Source organism: Ammospiza nelsoni, chromosome Z (assembly GCF_027579445.1).
Source record: "Ammospiza nelsoni isolate bAmmNel1 chromosome Z, bAmmNel1.pri, whole genome shotgun sequence".
Lineage (NCBI taxonomy): Eukaryota > Metazoa > Chordata > Aves > Passeriformes > Passerellidae > Ammospiza > Ammospiza nelsoni.
In genome coordinates this window covers 14,109,402-14,129,205 of record NC_080669.1, presented here as the reverse complement: position 1 = coordinate 14,129,205, position 19,804 = coordinate 14,109,402, and the positions used below count along the sequence as shown (strand labels likewise).

General features: G+C 46.7%; 1 protein-coding gene across 1 annotated transcript in view; it reads right to left on the bottom strand.

Moving 5' to 3' along the window:
* PRDM6 (PR/SET domain 6) overlaps positions 1-17,429 on the bottom strand; it is a 78,262-nt gene extending 60,833 nt beyond the window's left edge. Inside the window, exons 1-2 of the mRNA XM_059492444.1 lie at positions 16,910-17,429; positions 7,106-7,413 (exon numbers count right to left, since the gene is read on the bottom strand). Coding sequence (XP_059348427.1) covers positions 7,106-7,413; positions 16,910-17,429 — 828 coding nt within the window. The remainder of the gene's footprint in view (positions 1-7,105; positions 7,414-16,909) is intronic.
* Positions 17,430-19,804: the final 2,375 nt, after the last annotated feature.

Sequence of the window (19,804 nt, the reverse complement as noted above, 5' to 3'; positions counted from 1 at the left end):
ACAATGAGTATAGGTATTAGAGGATGTGCCTGTTGTCAATGATCATTGCTGAAATCTGCCTATACCACACTGGGACAATCAATTTTGTAAATGATTGCAATAATCAAGGAAATTGCCTAATTTATAAATCCTGGCATACAGCATTTTAAAGGATTTCTACATTTTAATGCTGATGCTTTCAAAGCCAAATGAATTGTTGTCCAAGCTGTCACTACACAAAATGATAAAAACATTCAGTCTTGCGGGTAACTACATCTCATGGATATTCAGACCATCAGGTACATAATCACTCATTAGTGAAACCTGTGATAGTTTCCAGTTACAAGCCAATGGAAAAAAGGCCACAGTTTCGTTATGAAAAAAAACTTCTAGGAGCTGAGGAGTAAAAACAGCTGAGAATTACTGAAATAAGTAATAAAAAATAAAAATATTCCTATCATCCTTTCCACTGTTCTACCCCTGTAGTAGATAGGGTCAGGCGCTCGGAAAATCTCACGATGTCACGGAAAGCAGCAAGATTCCTCTCCCCCTAACGCCTAGTGATAAGGGATCACCCAAGAATGTAGTCCCCCCTAACATTAGTAACTTTCTACTCCTTATTAACCAATTACAGTAAGGTAAGACCCCCTGACGTAGAGAAAAACCTTCCTGAGTATAAAACCTGACGAGACGGGACAATAAAGGCCTTTGGACCATCCACCATACTGGTGCCTCCGTGTGTTCTTGGCCCGAGTGACATTGGAGAGTTTGGGTCGCCGTGCCGTTTCCTCAGAACCAGGTCGCCTTGCCTTGCATCAGAAGGCAACATACCCCACACACTTTTTTCCCCCATAGGTAGAAAAACAGAATAATCTTATTTCTATAACTAAAAGGCTGATCTAAGAACTTTTTGGCCACAGATACTGTCAGGGCAGGCATTGTTCAAACGGAAGGAGAACAAATGTACGCCATGATGCCATGGCTGTGGCTGGTGGGCAATTCTACCTAAACCACCCTCCAACTCACTCTCCACCCTGAAGCTGGCTCTGCAGACGTAGTTGTACACGCATTGCTATTCTCAGTTAAACCTTAAGCAATTGATTTCAGCCAATAGTGGGCTGGCAGTGCTTTACTTACTGCTCAATCTCACTAACCTGACATTTATGGTGTACTGATTGGCCTATGTCAGTGGTGGTGGTTGTAAATTCACTTTGAAAAGCTTTGTGTTAACAGCCTTCAACCAGGCTCCAAGACGAGTATGAGCAGGCGAGCTGACAATTGCTCGACCTCCTGCCCTTATTACAGTGAGTAAATCAGGCTTTGAGCCATTAGGCTGGAGCCCCAGGCCTAGGCAAAAAGGATTGACATGACTAAAGGTCAACCTCTGTCACACATGTGTAACAATTTGGATAATGGAATTCTGTAACTTATCTGGAAAAGGTGCCAAGTGCGTAGAGGGAAGGTATAGCCTGGGCTGAATTTTCCAGCTTTTATGTTAAGGGTTTACTCAAAAGTCTGCACTTAAATGTCTACGCGCATTTGATGCCACAGAATCTGGGGGACCAAAGTGTGTGGAGCAGTGATTGAGGCAGTTCTGCAGAATATTGAGTGTCACCACCACCTGGAAAAGCACATTGCACTGTTTCACTTAGTCAAATCTATAATAAATATATTATTGACATCAGACCCACAACACATTTTGGACACTTGTATAGGTCATTAAACTACTGCCTTTATTTACCAATTTTGAATCAAAAGTCAGTCGAAGTAATTACCTGTTAATAGTATCATAAATTAATTGTAATTTCAAGCCTTACAAACTAGTCTCGTACAACAGTGGAAATCACTTTTATAATTAATTAAATTAAAAGGTCTAATGTTTCCATTACACTGGTGCCCAGTCAGTAATGCAGAAAGGTAGTGGTCAAATAAGGACAGAATTGAGCTTTTATATTTATTTGTGTTCCATTTCAGTATTTTTGCATATTACATAATGAAATCTCCAAGGTGAGATTATGTGCCATGGAAAAACAGATAGTCCCGGCATGATCTAGCGATTTAGAAAATATTTTTTTTTCTGGGAATAGTGTGTGTCCAGACGTGTGCATGTTCCATGCAGTCCTCAGAATTCCTGTTTTCAGTAACACTCTTAAAACTGTGGGCCTGTATCCAACTCCAAACACCAAAGTGTATTCCAAACTTCACTTTGTTCAATAGGAAGAGAATCTGTCCCCACACCAAATTAGATTAATTTTGTAGCACATGTATTTAGGCATACTATACATACTTTCTGTAGACAGAAAGAACATACCAAAAACATGGAGATACACTAAAATAATGCATAAGAAAGTCTTATAAAAGTCACAGGTCTTCTAAAAGGGTTTTGTTTAGCTCTTCTAAGAACTAAAATTATTAAATATAAAATACCTTCCACACTTGTGATCTCACTAACTTATTATGGACCTTAAGAAAGGAGTTTGTAACTTATAGAAGTTATCTGGGAAAATGTGTTAGTAAATGATCCAGAAATAGCAACGATAGAAGGCTGCTTTGTAGATGCTTAGCACAATTTTCTTCTGAGGTAAACAAATGGAGTCTTCTTACTGAGCTTACAGTTTAGCATGCTACTGACCACAACATTAGTGATATTTTCCCACAGCACGGGAATTTGAAATCCATGTAAAAATAAAAATTATTGGTCTTTTTCAATGGAAAATAAATGCAAGGGTGCTACATCACACAAAATCCCCAGAAATGGCAAAACAACAAAATAACAGAATGGCACCAGCTGTTACTCTGAATAACTTAAGACACAATAGGAAAGTAACTAAGGAGGTTTTTCGAGACAAAATTACTTGAATTTCATGCACATGACAAATTTAAAACAGAGCTGACAAGCAGTCTGGAATACTAGATGACGGATTGGTGAGAAACATAATTTTTACTTTAATAGAACGACAGCATGCACATAATCCTATCCCCCAGTGCTTTTCTGTAACAGCAAATTTAGTCCAAAACTGCAGCCTTGAGAATCTGGATAAGAATCTATCACCATAACTGCAATGAGTGCTTCATTTGAAGCGCAAGGATTCTCTGTGCATATTAATTTGTTCCAAAATGTCCAGTATTGCTGCATGGGCCCTGGCCACAGTGCATCCCAGCAAAAAGCCTGCTCTTGGTCCAGCAGAAGGCAAAGGCAATGTTTTCTTTCGCTTCAGTTGAAGCAAAAGACAAGAAGGCCAAAAAGTACACATATGATACTTTATTAAGATGACATGCACACTTTCTTGTGCCAGTTAATTTGGTGGGGGGAAGGAAGCAGGGGGACAGGGGGAATTTTTAATGGGGAAAATCAGCTACACAGATTTAGCAATTTGTGTTTACTAATGAACACCCTGATACACACACACACACACACACACACACATATATATATATACACACACATATAATTTTTCTCATCCCTGTAAAAAGAAGTCGCATATAATAAAAAATTACTTCCAAAAATGCTAAATTTCAGTTAAGTAAAGTCAAAATGAAGTAAAATCATATATTTGATATTTTTAGGCTGTTGCAAGAAAAAAAATAGCTATTTGACCACACATGAAAGAAAAAAAAAGATATAGCAAACTCTTTATCAGGCACATGAAGAACAGGAAACGATAAGGCTGTATCCTTTGATATGTCTGTCAGTAAAATTTTTTCATCTAAGCTGCATTTGCAGGGGAAAATACCATTTACAAATTAGCTGTTTCCAGAATTCACAGTTTAAAGTTGGGAGCCTGAAAAATTTTGACTACTAAAATGTATGCATGTTTAAACCTCAGTGTTTTATTCTAATAGAATTTAAGTGTATATCGTATACATTCCTTAAGTCTACTCTTATTAAATTTTGATGTTAAACAGAAAGGGGAAACCATGTGCAACTAGATTAATTTATCTCCAGGGAGTAAGGACACATTAATAATTGAGATAATGTTTTCATATATGTTGGAATCAAGTGTGCCTTTCCACTTCTTTATTAGAAAACACATTAGCGGAAAATTATCTCATTCTCATCAGTAAGACCTAATTGCTAAGAAAGTCTCTGTTTCTTTACAATAACAAAAGGATTATTCTCACTACTTCAAAATAGAAAAAAAAAAGGAATCAGAAACATTATGAAGCACTGCTGGAATAAATGCCTGTATTACCAAAGAGAATGTTTATTTAATACACCCAGTCCTGTTTTTGTTTTAAACAAATCAGAGTTTATTGTATTTTTTTTAAATACAAGCAAACTCTGGTTATAGAAGTGGGCCAAAGGGGGGAAAAAAAAAAAGGCAGTACAACTGAAATGACTAATATTTTTGGCTTTCTGAAAGACCGATCTTTCTGTAAGTTATAAAAAATTATCTTGGCTGATTGTGAGAGAGCTCTCTAATTTCCCATGAGCACCCATAGGAGCCGGGGCTGCTGTGAGGCAATGGAGTGGTGCGCAACTCGCTCTGAGCCGCGGCGCGCCGCGCTGTGCGCGTTACACACACAGCAAACACCGACTGCGTGGCGGGAACACTTGTGCAGACAGTCTGAAGCACATTTCCATAGCACTGAACTATACATCAAATGCAGTGCTTCTGATGTTTCCCACAACAAAGAGCACCAAGAAAAAAGCAACCAAAGCCGTAACTATGCTTAAAAGTGTTCGCAATTGCCCTTCTGTTTGCCTGGTGTACACAAAGAACTGTAAACTAAAACAAATATCTATCAACTTTACAGTTCCGAGGGCAAAATAATAAAATGCAATTTCTGATACTAAAAATGTGAAATTGTCTCCATAAGGTCTATCAAGACCTAATGCTGAGCAGCTGATCTGTAGACAGACTTGCATTTGCAGCTGTGTGGGAAATATTGGTGAAAGAGAACGGACTAAGGTCACAACTTTAAAAAGGGACCATGATGAAACATTTATTTATCATTCACAGTGATTTAATCCACACTCCAAAACCATGTAGACTAAATGAATACAGACTATTTAGATATATACTGCCATTTGCTTTTATGTATTTTCATAGATCAGGTTCTGTAAAATTACACTTTCTGATTACTTTCTTTTAATATATTTTTTTTATTAAACATTGGTCTTCTGACAGATAAAGTATGCCAAATTGAAAGACAAAACAAATGAGAAACAGGAAAATTTTGGCTAGAGCTTAGAATATGTGTTTCTTTGATAACAGTTTTTGTCATTAACGGAAATAATTCAAGACCGTGAGCAACATGTTATTATTAAATCAAATTGAATTCTTATTTTTAAGATAATTCTATTAAAATACATGCATTCGTTTTGCTAGCCAACAGGAAATCTGTGTTGTGTGTTAAGAGCACAAGAGTAATCCCACACAAAAACTCAGCCGACAAGCACTTACAGCCTGAATCTGGTACATACAATAGTACTGGATGTTTTTTTTTTTTTTCCTTAGTATCTTTTTGGGTTTTGTTTTTAATTTTTTTAAAAGCCCTAGCTTCTTTCATTGCTTCAAACCCATTTTTAAGATAACCTGAAATATGATAAAAATCTTGCTTATTTAACAAGGTATTGTCAGTATTTGCAAGTTTACTTGCATAAAACTAATTCATATGTTTTTATAAATTAAACTCACGCTGTGAATATTTATGGAAAAATTATCTGCCTCAATTTATCTAAATTTCAGTACTTATTGTAATATGTGGATCTGACAATCTCATTTCACTATTGTATATTCTGTTAATTGGAATAGTCTAAATCACAATACCCTTCTTAACAATTCAAATTCCAACATCATTATAAAGTGGTCTATAAAAAATATGTGATTAATAAATATCCCAAAATACTGCCATTATAATCACTGAGCTTTGGTACGAACAGGTTAAAATCCAAATTATCAATATCTGCTGTACAAGAGAAATTCCATCTCCACTGGAGGCAGCAGCAAAATTCCCAGTCATTGCAATTCATCCAGTTCTACTGATCACATTCAGGTGTGTTATGAGACTGATCTCTTCAATGTGAAAATCTTCTTGCCACAATGATGTTTTTGGATAAAGACCTTGAGACAAAGACCCTGGTGTGTTGTTTATTATTTGTTTACATGCAGGAAAAGCATAGGAGCTCCAACTTTTCCATACCCCCTAATATCTTTCAAAGATCCATTCACTTTCCCTGTACACACGCTGAAGACAGCAAAAATACTGCATCTTCATGGATTCCTTATATTCTGAAGATTTGGATCTGGTGTGGATGAGCAAATACCACAGATCTGTGGGCCTGTCTCTACTGACTGTTGCAGTTAGTTTTGAGGCAAGCAGAGATTGCAGCTACAGAGGACTAAGCAGAACTAAAAAATTATACCTTCCAGTACAAATCAAAGAAATTAATGGCAGAAGACTAGGAAGAGAGTAGGCTCTTTCTGACACACAGAGGTCATAGGTTCTTCCTGAGTTATAACTGTCACTCTCTAAGACAGTGACAAATATTTAAAAAAGAAAAACCAACAGCTTTGAGATATCTGAAAGTGGCTTTCATAAAGCACTGGAAACCTCCTTTGGTGAACGCACAGTAGGTACAGGACCAGAGCTGAACTAAACCGGGCAAGAACTAACTCTGCAAAGGGTCAGGCTGTGGAGTAGGATCCTGGGCTTATTTCAGTAGCTTTTCTTGGACTGCCTGAGGGCCACAGCAGAGGTACAGCACTCCATCTCAACCCACATGCACTGCTCTAGCATAATACAGCTGGTGCTGTGACCTGAGAGCTCCATCAGCTCTTGTAACTCAGGTCAAAATATAGAAAGCGCTGGGTGCTGTAAAAGCTTCAGATCTCTCTGACCAAGACTCTCTACTACACACGACAGCACCTGCAACAGTCAGCTCTTCTCATGCAGACCAATTGGAGCTCTGTGCTGTCCACTGGTTTTCTCGCCACCTTTATCACAGCAAGGCTTTTTCTTGTGCTGGCTACGTTTTCAAACCTGCTTACTTGGTTTATTTGAGTTGTGGGTTGTTTGCTTATCTTCACGGCTAGCTCTGGTGCTAGTACTATATACAATCACACTCCATGTTTACTTCAAAAAGATCAAATTTGACAAGGAAGGAAACACGATAACTTACTTCCCAGAGGTGCTGAGTGTTCCTGATGGCACCTGCTTGAACCTTCTCTGGCAGGAGCAAGATTCCCTGGAAGGGCCCGATCCAGGTGCCCTGCTGGATGCGCTGCGCGGCGCAGATGCCGTAGGCCAGGCCGGGCACGGTGCTGGTGCACAGGCACACCTCGCGGGGCAGGTCCCGCAGCCACTCGGGGATCTCGGGCGGCGGGGCGGCGGCGGCAGCGCTGCTGGTGCCCACCAGCCGGCGCAGGGAGTGCAGGGGCCCGTGCATGGGGCACTCGCCGTTCCGGTTATCCGCGCACATGTCACATCCTGGGGGACAGAGAGGAAAAAGCTGTCAGTGCCCTGCTGCTGGCCACCACCACCACCACCATGGCCGTGCCACGCCGATCCCTGTGCCTGCACTGCCATTCCACGGCTGCACAGCCCGTGCCCCTGCACGCCGTGCCCTTCTGAGCGCTGCGTAGGCTCTTTCCCAGATCTCGCCAAAGCCTTAAGTAAAAAATTCCAAAGGCTGAGCAGAAATCCTGCAGACAATTTGCAAGCCTTGTGTATTCACAAACCTGCCAGGATTCATTTACTTTAACAATGTTTTTAAAGATGAATTTTTTGACTAATGCAAATAGTGCAGTTAAACCATCCCAGTGTGTTTCAGCGAGACATTTTAAAACGCAGTCATAGCGTGTCACAAGTCCCTCTCAACTGCCTTACCACAGCTCAGCCCAAGGGCTTAATTGGAACAAGATTTAATTTAATCCTTATTTTAAATGAACATTCACTCTGGTTTTTACATTACCATGTGTGTGTGCATGTCTGTCTGTTTGGAAAATAAAATAAATAAACCAGAACCTCATGAATGACAAATTGGAGCCTGCATGCACATTTACTTTACTAAAGACAAATCTAATCTTAAAACTGAAATTATGCAGCAAATATTTCTGGGCATACACTTGAAATTTTATTTATTGAATGAGAATATATGTTCTTTGCCTGTACAATGTAAATGAAGCTAGGAAAAGACCAAAACAGCATATCTGAGTTCATGAGCAATTCCTGTGAAAAAGATCAATTTGTAAAACTGTTAATTTCCCTAGCTGTTGTTAATAATGAATGATGTGTCTCTATTTTGGGAAGATCCTACCATGGCTTTTCTTTTCTGAGCAAAGAAAATTTTGGTTAAGTATTTCCACTGCACACTATTCCACATGCCACAAATGTACATCTTCCAGGAAAATGTTTCATGTTCAAGAAATTAATTTCTCTGGAGATATGCCGAGTTAACATAACAATGAATCTCTTGAAATAAATTGCCGTCTTCTTCACATTTCATTTTTGTAACACAATAAATGTTTTCATATAAATTTATTCCAGAAATACAAAGAAAAACCAATCATTATGGTGTAGTACTCTTGTAGCAAGTCCTACATCTTTCCCTTAATAATTTTATATACCACTCCTTATAAAAACAGAGCACAGCATTCACTACAGAAGTAGGAGTTTCTTGGTCTATGCCACAGATTTAGACTTGTTAGACTGCCTGCAACCACAGCCTCAATTCTCAGGGGCCCTGACTCAGATGTTCTTCTTTCCAAACTGGATGTACTGTGTATTAAGTAGGTCTCTTTCCTACAGATCCTTCAAAGGAAAACCCTCCCTTCATTTCATCAAAAGCTGCTAAAGGACAGTAAAAATGCGTCTTGAAATTATGGCTTCTATGTGTATTCTGCAGTTTTAGACACTCTACATAAACACTTTTTCCTGTCATCCTCTTTTAAATTTTACCATTAAAAAAGTGGTGCATTCAGCAACAAGAAATTATTACTAAGTCACATGTGGAAGCTAATTTCACTCAAGATCATTACACTTTTGAGTCTTGCAGAAAACACCTGCCTCCACCTGGTGCTTGTCTGTCTGAGCTCCCCACCCGCAGCATGGCTCACAGGTCCCAGCAGAAGACAAGGAGAGAAGCCCTGAGCCGTGCATTGCTCCAGAGGGTGCCCCTGCAGAGGGGCTGCATGGCAAACTGGCCCCAGGCCATGCATTCGTCCATCCATCCATCCATCCATCCATCCATCCATCCATCCATCCACCCATCCATCCATCCACCCATCCACCCATTCACCCATTCACCCATCCATCCATCCTTCCACCCATCCATCCATCCATCCTTCCATCCATCCATCCATCCATCCATCCATCCATCCATCCATCCATCCATCCATCCATTCATCCACCCATTCACCCATTCACCCATCCATCCATCCTTCCACCCATCCATCCATCCATCCATCCATCCACCCATCCACCCATCCACCCATCCACCCATCCATCCATCCATCCATCCACCCATCCATCCATCCATCCACCCACTCACCGATCCATCCATCCATCCATCCCCAGCAGGTCCAGGCGGCACGGCAGGACAGAGCCATCCAGCAGGGACGGCCCTCACGCCACCACAAAGCGCGACTGTGGCCGCAGGGCGCAGCTCCTCCTGCCTTAGGAACATCATCCCTGCCACAAAACGGCTTCCCTTGGGCTGAAGTGCCGCGGCAGAGGGGTTTTGCTCTCCCAGCCATGTCACTTGGGGGTGGACAGTGGGTGGGATTTGCAGGAGCCCGGGGAAGATATTTCTGGAGAATCCTAAAAGAATGCAGCAGATATTCCTACAACCATTCTGAGGCATGATGAATAAAAGTCATCAAGTATATGCTGGAGAGGGAGGGAATGGGGCGGCAGGGCGGTTGGGTTTTTTTTGTTATTATTTCCACAGCTAGTTTGGAAAGTGAGGTATCACCACAGCATCTTTTCTTCCCTTTCCTCTTCAAAACCAGTCATCAAGAAACCTTGTGGTTTTGGCCCATCCTAAGCTATTAGGGGCAGCACTGCAGTTTGGCACCGAAGGTCACATAGGAAAGGATCCCAAATAGGAATAGGGAAGAAAAAACCCCAAACAATGAAAAAGCAAGCCCACAACCCAAAACAGTTTGGCATGTGATACACTCTAAACAGATTATGGCTGAATTCTACAATCTACAGTTGGACTTGATGACTTCACAGATCTTTTCCAACACAAATTGTTCTATGACTCTATGAAATCAATTGATTTCAATCTACCCATGCAAGTCAGAAAGAAAACATCTTACAGGAAAACTGAGAGCTTAAAGAAACGATATCTAACCACGATGTCAGTTAGCACCAGGGTAGGCCCTTGAATTTTAATTATTTGCACTGCTTTAATATTTTCTGGATACACAACCCTCCTCATAACTAGCTGATTACAATGGCTTTCTTAGAGGAATTGTATCTCTGGAGAAATTTACACTAAACCTGCTCAATATCTTCTTTACTCCAGTCAGACAATCTCAGTGTTGAGTTCCTGCATACGGCCGCCAGATATACATAAGTTTTCATGCACAAAAATTTCAGTACCTGCCTAGAACAATAATTCCTTAACTTAATTCTGACAATATGTGTGCATGAATTTGGATTAAACATTTTATTTCTGCATTTCCAAGAAAAAGAAACTAAGAAATTGTCAAGGAGTACAAACAAACCCCGTGTCACTGTCATTTACCCTTACAGAAAGTCACACATGGTGATATTTATTTTCCAGTGTCCAAAAACAGTGGTAATGTCTTAATGCTTGGCAGTCACAGTATCTGATCCCCCGCTGTGTTCCTTTCCCCTTTGTCCTGCCAAAGCTGAAAATTTGGAAAATGGAACATCTTTTGAAACTGTTTTGGTTAATGTCTTGTTGATGAGAAGGAAGGAATCTGTCTTTAATACTAAGCAGTACTGAAATTCCTCTTAGTTTCATGCTTCATACATTTAGCTTTAGTTGCTATGTAATTGCACAAATAAAATCTTTAAAAATTCTCATAAATGTTATAAGGAATGGAAACCATCCTAGCTATATTTTACCATGCCTGGAGTAAAAAGCTACTGTGCATCTTTTCCTGTCCTGTAACTAACTTTTGTGTAATGGTGTAACACATGAAAGCGTCCATTTAAAGACCACCACTGTAGGCAATGTATTCCTTTGCCTCAGAGGACAAGGGAAGGATTTCCTTCATATCATTTTGGGGAAAGAAATCAAGAGCTCCAAGACTTGCACACTATCCTGCCTCACAGCAGGATGAAAAGCATCGTTTTTGTGTGTGCTGCAGAGCACAATGTGGCACGCTGCACCAACATGCTTAATAAGACATGGAAAAGAAGCGGGGCTTTGAGAGGGGCAGTGTTGAGGTCCCCTGACATCACCAGAGTGGCCATTATCACCCACACTGCTGTGGGGGGGGTTCACACGAAAATGATGCTTCTAAAAGTGTGAACTTCCCAGAGCATGGCCAGACAGGGTGTCAAGGAGAGCTGTCCTGTGCCCTTCCTCCAGTTTTGGCCTCAGAGAGCAGCTGAGTGTGAGCACAGGGCTTCACTGAGAGCGGCTGAAATGGATAATTCTGCTTTCTGCAATAGCATCAGTCAAGCCCCAAATCAAGTCAAGAAGAAGAAAGAAATATAAGAAAATTGGAGGACTTGCTGAAAATGGAAAAAATAAAGGAGGACTGCAGCCAGAGCAGAGTATGTCCTGATAAAATCTAGAGATGTAAAAGGTAAAGTCAGTGGGAATACTGCTTTGCAAGCCCAGATACAGCCAAACACTTTGGAAGGAGATCAGTTTCCTTCTTTATACCTTCATATTCTATAGATAAGGAGGATTAAGGAAAGGAAGATGCAAGAATAAGAAAATTAAAGGATTTCCTAGAGGAGCTGTTTGGCATGGTTCTTACGGAAGGATTGGAAGATGTTACTGTTTATATGCCTCCAGAAAAATGAACACAGTGTAATGCCAATACTATAACTCCGTGTGAGTACACTTAAAAGTACTAAACCTAGGCAAAAGGAACATATCATTGCCCCCAAAATGTAACTTTAAACACACACCAACACAAATAACACTACTACTGCACACTTTAAAGCAAATCTGAAAGGAAAAACCTTTTGTCAGTGAAACTAGGGTTTAACACAGTGTTTTTACCAGCAAACCAGCTGTAACAATAAATGAGAGAAATACATTTTTTCCTCAGCAATAATATGCTTCAAAGGTGCAGTTAGACTGGATACCTGCAGTTTGCTGGTATTAAAGAAGGGTGGCCTCTGACCCTTTGCTCCATAATTCACCGCAAGCATGCAGGTATCCAGCGTAAGTGGCCATCATTTCACATGGTATTACTCACTTGCAAGTATAAATCACCACGGCTGGCCCTGCATCCCTGTCTGGGCCCGGGTACGCAGCTAAGCAGGAGGGAGGGCTGGAAGGGACTGTTTCCCTTCCTTTCCTGAGGGCTGGAGCTTTCCAGGGAAGTTCAGCCTCCCTCGTACTTCAGTTTCCTCATCGATGAGCTGGCATCCACCTCCTTTCACCAAATTATTGGCAGTTTCTATCAGACTGCCTCACTGGAGGCAGACTTTCGGGGCCACAAAACACGGATGCGTTTTCCCGTGGGGTGCCCTCTATTTATTTAGTTATTAACTCTAACAGCTCTCTGCCGAGAGCGGGACCGAGCCCGGCCCGCTGTCCCGGGGCTGTCCCGGTCCCCTCTGGCAGGGCTGTGGCCCCGGGCAGTGCCTCGCTGCCCGTTCCCCCGCGGGCTCCGCCGCTCCGGCCGGGGCTCAGGCGCACCCCGGGGTTGTTCCTCCTTCGCCAGAGCGCCCGGAGCGGGTCAGGGGGCCCGCCCCGCCTTCAGAGGGGCTTTCGGGTTACTTTTAATAGGCGAGTGTGGGGCGGGTTGAGGGAGGTGGGTTTGTTTTTCCCTGCCTTCTACTGTAGGTATGAATGAATTAAATTTCCGTGTCAGGTATGAGAAGGGTAGGAGAATATTGTGTGTAGATAAACCTTGCCACCCTCTGCCCCTGAGAGACCCCCATATACAATGTAGAGATGATGAATAGGCGCCAGGAGAGGAGATCGAAGTTCAGCCCGCACCGGCTCCACTCTCTCCTACAAAACTATAGGGCAATTAATTGTGGCTTGTCCCCTCATCCTTCATCTCCTGGTGGCACATATCGATGGAGATTACTGCTGATGGACCATTTTATCACCCTAAATAAACAGTCACCACCTTCTCTAACCTCAATCTAATGTATGGCTATCTGCTATGTTTAAGGGTGCTGGGTAACTAATGATGTAAAATAGCTAAATCATACAGGTTACCAGCAGTCCAAAGGAAAAAAGAAAAGTCCGAATATTTTCCACACCGATCCACTTCACAGCATGTTACATATACTCTGTCTCCCCATAAATTGAATGGGAAAAGGCGTGCAAAGTGCTTGGTGGCGTGACACTTCAGTTTTACACGGCGCATTTATTACAGCGGCAGGTTGGTGCTTGCCGGCGAAGGCGGGGGAGTCTCAGAGCTCTCGGTGCGGACGCGCCTCCCCAGGAGCTCGGGGCGAGCCGTCCGGGGGAACAGCCGGTCCCGCAGCCCCGGGCTCACCCGAGGACATCGCTCCTGCCCGCCCCAGCTCCCAGAAATATCCTCGTCCTTCCACATTCGAGGCTGGAAAGCAAACGGTCCCCAGCCGCCTGCCACTTTATCGGGGTTTTAGCATAATCCCCTTTACTTCCCTGCGGGTAAAGACTGCTGGGCTCTAGTCAGGGTTTTGCCTCTTAATTGTTTCTTTTTTATTATCATTATTATTACTTTTCCCTAGCTTATCCCCTTTCAATTTAAAACAATTACATACAGACGCTCAACCCACAGCTCCTAGGCGGCCCCCGCCCCTTCCCTCGCCCAAGACCGTGCCATATTCATTGATATTTGACGATCAAGGCGTGTGTCTACTGGGGAAACCGCCGCCATCCATCTTCCCACGGCGGCCACCCGGCGCCGGGCCGGGCCGAGCGCTGGGGAGCGGGAACGGGCGGGGAGGCCGGGACGGACGGGACCGGACGGGACGGGACGGACAGACAGCCACGGCAGCAGGGACGGGACGGGACGGGACGGGATGGACAGACAGCCTCGGCAGCCGGGACGGGACAGCCTCGGCAGCCGGGACGGGACGGGACGGGATGGACAGACAGCCTCGGCAGCCGGGACAGCCTCGGCCGCCGCTCGGGCTCCCCCGGCCGGCCCGGCCGCCGGCCCGGCCCCGCAGAACCAGCGGGACACACGCGGAGTCTGCCGGCGCCTCTGCGGAGCGGGTGGGACCTGCCGGGGAGCGGGGACACGCGGGGAGCGCCGCAAAAGGAAGGGATGCTCGGCATGGAGAGAGGGGTGTTATTTGGGAAAGTGGGGGAAACAGGGCACCCGCTCGGTTGGTGAAGGAGGTACAGCTGGGATTAGAGCCCGAGACACAGACGGAGCCTGCGGGGCCGGGTAGAGGAGCAGAGCGGCGCCCCCGCTCCGGGCAGGGCGTGGATCCCGGCGGGCGGGTGACTGTGCCGGGCTGGGGAGAGCCCGCCCGTCCCGGGCTGCCCTTGGGGCTGTCCGCAGATGGAAGCGCAGCAAGCAAGTACGACTCAAACTAAAGTAGACGGCGCCTCATCTCACCCACAGCCCCCACCTCCTTCCCCTCAAGCGGGCAGTGAGGGTGGGAATGGTGCGAAACGGGAGTGAGGGTGGGAGTCAAGGCGGTGGAAACCCCGCTGCCCACGCACCGCTAGCGTGACCCCGGCCGCGCTCGGGCAGCCAGGCCCGTGTCCTGCAGCTTGTTCCCTGATCGTGCGAGGGCTGGGAGTGCGTGGCACGGCACGGGCTGTAGCTGCGGCACTCCTTCCTCACTGACAGTTTACTTTTTTCTTTGGTTTTTTTTTTTTTTTTTTTTTGAAGCACGAGCTGCCCAAAGCAACTGCGCTTGGTCCCAGAAGACCGAAACACTCGGGCTGCGAGTTTCGCTCCGAGGCAGCTAATAACCGCTAGAGCGAAAGCCGCCTAGTAAACAAGTAAATTATAGGAATGTTTAGATCTAGCTGAAGAAAAACAAACATAAAAAAAAGTCGAGATGGCGCTGGCTGCCCCCTGCCCGTCCTTCCGACGGCGACCGCTGCCCCGCCAGAGCCGGACGCGATTCACAAGCGGCCTTTCCGCGATCGATCCCTTTGCTTCCCCGAAGCTTCCACCTTTTATACCGCGCTCGGGAAGAAATTATTCAGGCTTCGCCTCCGACTCTGCGGGGTGCTCTTATTCCACTCAGTCCTTAAAAATATCCCCCCCCCCCCAAGGCAAACGCTTTTTAATATTCCTTTCTCCTTTTACAACCTTTACTCTTTAGGTTTACAGAGCGGCTCCGAGAAGTAAAACATGGATTGTTTGAACCGTTCGGTTGTCGATCAGAAGTGCATTTCGGATACCATTTTCTGCATGTAATTTATAATATCACGTTTTCTTCACCCGAGAACACAAAATACACAACAAGTTTCACTACAAAGTAAGACTAAGCATGAGGAAGTCGCTCAAAATAAAGTCGACAACCAATATAGAAACGTTTGAAATGTTAAGAAGGCGGGAAAAATCTCCACCAAACCCCGATTCAACTTTCCCCCCCTAACATATGCGCAGCGCTGAAGACTGTGCTAGCACCCACCCAGTTTAATTAATACATAGCAGGATGTCATGGAAATTTTCAAAACAAGCTTCTCGTCTGAAATTGAATTAAACGAATCCGCGTTTTGCTTGGGCATGTGTTTAAGGATTGCTGGTTTGGGGTATCGTTTTTCTGTTCAACAGCCTTCCTTAAACCGACATTTGGGGAGTGGTGGTTGAGAAGGACAACAACAACAAAAAAAAAAAAAAAAAAAAAAAAAAAAAAAAAAAAAAGTTTTAAGAAATCTTAGGATAAAAGAGAGTGCTTGAAACAATAATATTTTTTTTTAAAGTGCATGGGTCGAGGCCATGTGTTTTAAGAGGGACAGATCCAGATCCGTGTGCTCTGAATGTTAGTTATAAAACTGATGAACTATTAGGAGTTCATATAGTTCTTTTCATGTCGTGAATTTCCTCGGTCGCATCGTATTGATAGATACAGGGTAAAAAAAAAAGACAGAAGTTTCTAAAATTACAAACCTTTCATCCGTACAGATGTATAATGATAGGGAAGCCCCCTCCCCCCCCAAAAAAAACCCTTCCAGCTGTATAATAGGCAACAGCAGTATAAAACTCTTTAGAACCTCCAAGTCCTAAATTAATTCTGACTCGTGCAGACTTTTTCGTCGAGAAAATCGGCTTTTCTCTTTAAATGACCATGTTATGCTTTTCCGTAGGGGTGGAAACTAAAACCAACGAGGTGTTAACGAGGTCTGAAAGGAAACGATACTCCGAGATAAGAAAGAGGAAAACTTTGCCCTAGACCATCTGATGAAAACTGCAACTTTTCCCCTGCCCAGCTCGGAGGAGTAATTGATTTCTGGACATTCAGCGAAGCCCGGGCTTTCCGGGCAGGAATGGAGTGGGACATAAGGCGAGAAAGGACCAGCTTTGTAGCTAGTCGCCCTGAACCTTTGCTGAATCCATTTTCCTAAGCAGCCCTCCGAAAGAAATCTACCCCCGCCACAGCCTTTCGGGCGAAGCGTGCCTTCCAGGGAGGGACACGGCTTTCAGACCAGAAAAACTGCTGCTGAAGGGCTGCAGCCCGTCTCCTGAAACAACTGGTATCAAGGCAAAAACTAAAGGGAGGGAAGGGCGAGACGGAGGATGCTCCTGGTGGAGTGAGAGCGGTGCAGGCACCGACCGCAGCCTGGAGCGTCCCCGGGCTGGCCCCAGGCGCGCAGGGGAAGCGGCGGAGGGGGCGAGAAGGGCACGGTACGTACGGTTGTTGGGGTCGCTGGTGTGCTGGTTCAGGGGGATGATCTCCATGCGCTGCTGCCCGTACAGGTAGTAGTCCAGCTCCTCGGCCGTGCAGCGGTACCGAGCGGCGCCACGCTCGCCGCATTTGCCGCCGCCGGCCCCGCACAAATCCTTGCCTTGCAGGGGAGCGGGCGCTGCCCCGGCCGGGAGCTCCGAGCTCTGCAGCGGGCCGAACACCGGGACCTGGGTCACGGGCAGGGAGGTCAGGCCGGCCAGAGAAGCCGCGGCTGCAGCGACGCAGGACGAGGTGGAGGAGGAAGACGGAGTGGACGAGGAAGAGGAGGAGGAGGCGGAGGAGAGGGAGGTCGGGCGCTGGCGGAGGCTGTCAGCCGGGGGCTCGGCTCTCTCGGGTGGCTGGAGCTGGGCGAGGGGCCCGCTGCTTTTGAGCTGGCTGGTCTGCGGGAAAAGCTGCTGCCAGTGCTGCAGATAGGCGGGATCCACCTTCAGGAACGCGGATCCGCCGGGATCTCCGGGCTTCAGCATCGCTCTGCCTGTGGAGCAGGGAGAAAGGGGACAGAAGAGGTGAGACCCCCGCCCCGCCCTGGCAGGGCCGCCCGGCCCCGCGGTGGCACCCGCGGTCGGACAGACGCTGGGACACGCTGTGCCACGCAGGGCTCTGCGCCGCGGCCGTGCGGGACCGTGCGCCCGTCGCTTCTCCTGTCCGTGGCCAGATCCGTCAGGAGAAAGCCTCGTCCCGAAAAGCCCCAGGACGAGCAACGCGGTGGCCGGGGCGACACGGCGGAGCCCGGGCAGGAGGCGGGCGGTGGCGGGCAGCCCCTCACGCCGCCCTCGGCCCGAGAGCCCCCGCTCACCCCGTCCCCTTCGCACGCACTGCCTTCCCTTTCCACTCCTTCCCTCTCTCCGCGGAAGCAAACGACTGTCCGCTGACAACAGGGAGGAGGAGGAGGAGGAGGAGGCGGAGGAAAGTTCAGGCACACGCACACACGCGCGGGTCTCTCCCTGCTGTTCCCCACTCGGGCGCTCCCTGCCCGGGCTCGGGGGCCGCGCTGTGCCGGCAGCTCGGAGGGGCCCGGGCCGCGCCTGCCTTACCTGAGCGGGGCGAGCGCTGCTGCTGCTGCCGCTGCTGCTGCTGCGCGGGCGGCGTGCGGAGGGGCCGGCTGCTCCGGGAGCCTCCGAGCCGGACAGCGGCCGGGAGCAAAGATTTCTCCGATCTTTGTCCACGCGGGAGGGGGCTGATCCTTCTCCAGGTTCCGAGGACCGGAGGGACGGCTAGCTGCGAGCCACCGGGCTCCCTCTGCTGTGGCTGCGCATCGCAGTCGCGGCCGGGCGCTCGGCTCGGCTCTGGCAGGCTCTGGGCGAGACACGTGGGTTTTACGACAGCGCAAAATACAAGTGTGTGTGGTGTGTACGAGAAGGAGGGGAGGGATCGGGAAGTTACCAGCGAGTCTGGATGCAGAGCTCTTTTTTTGGCAACTTCCCCCACTTTGTTCCTTGCTCAACTTTTAAAGTGCCCCTTTCTTCCCTTCCCTCCTCCTTCCCTCCCTTCCACCCCCCAGTCTTCGACCTCTTTCCCTCTCTCCTGTTTCCCTCCCTCCAGTTTCCTTCCCATCCTCTCTTTTTTCCTCTCCCCCCTCCCCTCCCCCGCCCCCAGCTCCGAAGTACAATCGCCCCGAAAAGAGCCAAAGAGCTGCTGGGATTTTGGGATTTTGGCTTTTACCTCGGCGGAGGGGAGCGGGGGACCGGCCCCGTCCCGAGCGGGATCCGCTGCGCCCAGCCCGGAGCCGAGCGCCGGGAGCTCCCGGCCCCAGCGCCCCGCACCCGGCCAGCTCCCGTCAGCTGCGAGGCTCTTGCCTCACTTGCTTTTGGCCCCTCGGGGGCTGGGGCGGATTTTAGGCACCTAGCCGACCTGTCCCGGTGCTGTCTCAGATAGTTGGTGCTGTGCGCTGGGTGACATGCCTCCTTTTCCCCTCGGCCGCCTGAGACCGGTCCCAGCGCAGCTGAGGGAACCCCACGCCCCAGAGCTTCTCCTTGCTCAGACCCTGCGTCCCCGAGCACCACCAGCCCGCCTCACTCCTGCTCTTTGTACCGGGTTACAGCGCAGTGCAAGAAGCATGCATGAGGGAGATGCAACCTGTGGCGAGAAACTTCTCATCTCTAGTGACTTTCCGTCCCCACTCTGCTTAGAAACTTGGGTTTCCCGCCCCGCTGCTCAGTTGTTGAGCTCACATATCAGTGAGTATTTACAAGTTTGGGGCTTCTTTTCAGTTTCTTTCCTAGACCACGTGAAAAAACAGACAAGAACTATAATGTCTCAGGTATATGGTTCGTACATATTATGCCTTGCATTGAGGACAAAATGCACGAACTGTTTGTCTTACCAAAACATCTCTCTAGTGCCAGAAGAGCCCTCGTAGACAGGTGTTATACGCACACTGAATGCACAGTTGCCTACAAAAGTAACGTGTGAGCGTGTAATATGTTTTCACCCTTCTCCCCACCCTGATTCCAGTTTGTTTCTTTCCCACCCTTTATTCTCGGTGAGCCTGGGAAAGCTGCTGCTGTTTAGACTTTGTCTGTGTCTAAGGCAGGACATTTTAACACAAATTTGAACACGGCTCGGGCAAAAAATGTTTTGTCTGGAGTCATTTTGACAAGGTCATCCGTCATCTGCTGTATAGATTGATAACACCTAAATTAAAGGCAAACACGAGTAGGAGCACACCCAGCACCCATTTTTAGGAGTTATAAAGTTGGGTATAAAAGCCTTCTTTAAGTCTTTGATCAATTCTATGGTGCAATATGTAATAATTTTCATCCCTCTCGCTCTCTCAATGCTCTCTCTGTAGTTCCGCGGCGCTGCCGCTCAGCCCGGGGACAGAGGTGGGGCTGCCGGTCTG